The sequence below is a fragment of the Pundamilia nyererei genome, unplaced genomic scaffold (assembly GCF_000239375.1).
Source record: "Pundamilia nyererei isolate P.nyererei 1_Seehausen unplaced genomic scaffold, PunNye1.0 scaffold00013, whole genome shotgun sequence".
NCBI lineage: Eukaryota > Metazoa > Chordata > Actinopteri > Cichliformes > Cichlidae > Pundamilia > Pundamilia nyererei.
The window spans coordinates 2,844,079-2,848,293 of record NW_005187414.1 but is presented as its reverse complement, the minus strand read 5'-3'; the positions used below and the strand labels follow the sequence as shown (position 1 = coordinate 2,848,293).

The 4,215-nt window shown below is 43.8% G+C and overlaps 1 protein-coding gene across 1 annotated transcript in view; it reads right to left on the bottom strand.

Moving 5' to 3' along the window:
• The window catches only part of ism2b (isthmin 2b), a 10,685-nt gene extending 7,852 nt beyond the window's left edge, over positions 1-2,833 (bottom strand). Inside the window, exon 1 of the mRNA XM_005724867.2 lies at positions 2,105-2,833. Coding sequence (XP_005724924.1) covers positions 2,105-2,215 — 111 coding nt within the window. The 5' untranslated portion in view covers positions 2,216-2,833. The remainder of the gene's footprint in view (positions 1-2,104) is intronic.
• Positions 2,834-4,215: the final 1,382 nt, after the last annotated feature.

The window sequence follows — 4,215 nt, the reverse complement described above, 5'->3', positions numbered from 1 at the left end:
CCCACACACACACACAGATCTAATGATTCACCATCTTCAACATTACATCTCATGTCTGATATAAGATTTCACTGGTAAAAATTCACCCCCACGTTGCTGCGTTTATCCCCGTACCTGACCTTAGTCCATACAGGTCATAACGGGCTTACACAAACCAAACACACACAAAATCTCAAGTCCAGAGTCATGAAAGAGACCGCATACTTTCACACCCTCCTCATCTCGTCCTGTTACACATCTGGATCCTGTATTCTTTCGCCCTGTATATCACTCTCCTCCTCCTTTCGTCCTCCCCCTCATTCTCTCTGATCGTGATCTCCTCCTCTTGGTAGTGGGGCTCCTCTGATCAAAGGCATCATGGCTGATGGCATGCAGTGCGTTTTAACAGGGACACTGCATGATGCACCGGGGGTACTCGGCTCTGGCCTGGGGACTGGATTTTCTTCTTGAAACAGCCTGACAATACACCCTTTTGGCAAACCGCAGCGTCCTGCTTTTAAGTGCCCGGAAAGACTGAATGTTGGGCTACTGTCACTGCTACTGCTGCTGCTGACACGCATTTAGGTTAGGGAGAGGAGGTCCGGAGACTGGATGGGGTGAGCCAGAGTAGAGGGGTAGGGACAAGATCCGGTTGGGGTTTGGGGGAGGGGGGTATGCAGTATGGCAGCCCTGATTTATGCGCCCGCAGATATCAAAGGGTCCTGCACTTGGCTGTTTCCAAACCATTACAGAAGAACAATAAACTATGGACTCTCTTTGATCACCATCTTTGTGTAAATGGAAAGAGGACAACAAATGCATGCCTGGTAGAATCAGGGTGAGGTAGTGGAAGTTGGTATGTGTAGTGGGGGTACAAAGCAGAAGAGGGCAAACAGGTCCCAGTATCTGGAAAAGAGGCCACTTCAACACAACGCCCCTCCCTCTATTCTCCACCGAGGCATGGGGGTAAAGGCAAAAACAGGAAATTCCACATTAACACAAAAAAGAGCCAACGTAAACAATCAGATGAATGACACTTGACCTGAGCTCCAGTGTGAGAGATGCCTAAGGCTTCCCTTTCTCTGGTTACATAAGCATCTTCTTACTGGGCACCCTAACCCATACTGAGCTTGTCCTCCTCCTCCCGCAGTCTTCCTCTGCTAATCTCCCCTCTTCATCCACCACTCACACATGCAGGGGGGTCACAGGCAGAGAGAGTCGCCAACATTTGGCTTTTTGGTGAATGAAATGAGCAGTCACAGCAGCCACAGTAAGATTTTTATTTTCTTCTTGTCACTAATGAGTCCTTCCTTGTGTCTTTTTGCTTTGACATCAATCAGGCAGATGATGAGAGAGAAAGAAAGTCCCAATAGGGCATCCCATCCATGGGAGGCCACACGAGAAGGAGAGAGTTCAAAGGCAAAAACTGAACCCTGACACAAACACACACAAGCGGACTTTGATATCCAAATATGTCCATGTGTAACACAAACATTCCCCTTTGACACACCGCACAGTGTGTGTGTGTGTGTGTGTGTGTGTGTGTGTGTGTGTGTGCAGAGAGTTTGGATTTAGCAGAGTGAATGCCCAGAGATGGCAAACCTTACTATACATGGAGAGAGCAGTGGAACAAAAGAAGGCAACAAATTTCTAATGTGGAAATTCTTTAGTTGATTAAAGAATGCCTGGAAAAAGAGGGTGAGAACATTCCATTAAGGTGTTTGTGATTTTTAAATTTCAGCAAACAAAATTACAAACAAATGCACAACATAAGTTTTAAATGTTGCAAACAAAGTGAATAACTTAAATAATTTGCACCAAGCAGTTATATTACCAAGAGGCTGAATGGGAAATTAAAGCTAAGCACCAACTTTCTGATATTTTATTGTGCTCTAGTTTTAAAATTATGTTGGTACAATTTTATAAGCTATTGTAGTAATAAAAGGAACAGGACTCAGGAGACATTTTACAACCATCAGCAAAAACTTCAAAGCATTAGCTAATTGCCTGTCAGTGGCAAGTGTGATCTATGGCTTTTTCTAACTTGTTGCTAAACTCTACGCCACAAAAAAGCCAACACACAGAAAGGGAAAAGAAAAAGGAAAAAATGGAGACGAGAACTTACTTTGTGGGCAATATTCTTGCGTCTGGTAGGTAACCCTGTCACCACACTCACAAGAAGTATTGACCAGAGCACAACCAGCATCTGAAATCTTCTCGGGACCTCTTGACTCATCTTCTCCACTTCAAAGCTTCCCGTGAAGCCTAAAGGCGGTAAAAGTGCTTCACTGTGCACTGTGTGTTTTAGGTTAGATTACAGCTTTACAACAACAACACAAAAAACGCTTGTGTCCTTTTCGCGTTTTCTTCTCTCCGACTTTTGGCTCAGGACAAATAAAAGTTTTCAGCCTCGTCTATCAAGAAGTGTCGCAACTTTAATAAGATGCGCACGAGCGTCCGCAGGTATCCCGCGCGCTATCCATTCCTGACACCAGCGCCTCGCGCAGCAACTGTCAGTCCGTGTGGCGGCTCGAGCTCGATGCTGCGCTTCTCCATAAACACCGCGGGACGGAGGAGCTTTAAGTACCAGAAAGAAGTTAAATACCCCACGCAGAAACTCCCCGTCCGCACTGTCGCTCACTTATTCAGCTACTTCAGAGTGTGACTCACTCGTCGTGGGCGGGTGCTCACTTCCAATACATTGACATCTGGAGTTCATAGTACGCTGTGCATTTTGCTAGCTGTCTGTCTGATGCGTTCATCCATTATCCAGCTGAAGTTCATCCACCGGCTCTAGAGAGGGTGTGCGCGCGCACCGCCCAGCCAACCGGTTTCGGTAAACTTTCCTTTTACGCACGCATTCAGGGGGGTTGATGCTGAGGGAGGAGGGGGCAGGATGCTCATTGCTCACAGCTGTGCGGAGGGTGGGTGCGCTGGGCACTGAGGTACATGGTAAGGTTTAGTTTGCGTTGCAGACGGCAAGCCACAAGGCGGACATGCTCTCACGTGTTACTGGGAAAAGTTAGAGATTATCTTCAATCTCGAATACCAGTGGCTTAGGGGAGGAGTGTCAAATATAAGGCCCGGCAATAATTGTTTTTTTTTTTGTATTTTCATAAATGTTACAGCTTATCCTCCTGATAAAGACACACACATTAATACTACAATGATGAAGTAACAGATAAGCAATTAAATGATACAATAGAAATGTCTAGTTTACTGTGTCCACGGTAAAATAAACAAAAATAGGAAATTTCCCAGGAATTAACAAAAACTTTCTTTATAATTACAGGACAGTCTGGGCAGTGAGGTCACAGACTTCTCTGTAATTTTACACATTTCTTACAAATTTAAGCCCAAAGTGACAGATTTATTTCATTTACTACATCTTTATATAGGTAAACTGAGATGTAGAAACTGCACTTTTTGTCCTAATAATGAGATATCTCAGAGATAAAATGTGAAGTTAGACATCTTTATGCTGACAAAGGGTATTCTTATTTGTCCTCCTTACTTAAGATCAAAGCATGACCCTCGAATGTAAGATGAGCTTGACAACACTGTTAAGTGAATTATTCAGCTTTAGCTCTGTGAAATTTTTTAATCAATTTAAATTTGTGTCACTGCTTTAAAAGTAGGTTAAAGGGCAGCCAATGACTGGACTGTAAGGAATGCTGACTTGTAAGGCAAGAAGCCTTTGTAACGTATTCTTCGTGAGCTGTGCCTGCAGTCTGCGTGTGTGTGCGTGTTTGTGGTAAATAAACACAACGTCTTTCTAGAAGTTGATACAAAGAAAGTGATTTAATCTTTGCAGCACCGTTTCCAACAGCACGGTCAACAAACATCATGGCTTTATAAACTCCTTTAAGTGGTTTATCTCCAACCCAAATACGATTCCAAAAGGCAAAAGCAACAGATAAGTTTCCACTGGTCACTGCAAGCAAGTTTACAGGTATTGTAAGCAGCTGTGCATTTGAATCATTTCTGCAGACATTAAACCTGCAGTTTCAGTGAGGGGAAACCAGGCTGAGAAAAACAGCCGTGTTGCTGTTTGCAATTACATTTTTTTTGCCTCCATGGACAGAAATGTGAAGACTTAACATACTGCACGGCCCTGCAGGAAACTGAGTTTTATGTCAGGGTGCATACAGATCATAATGAAGTGTTCCACATTTTATTGCTTGTTAACAGCAAATGCATCACCGATCTGTTAGTCAAACTATTTTTTGTGTGTGA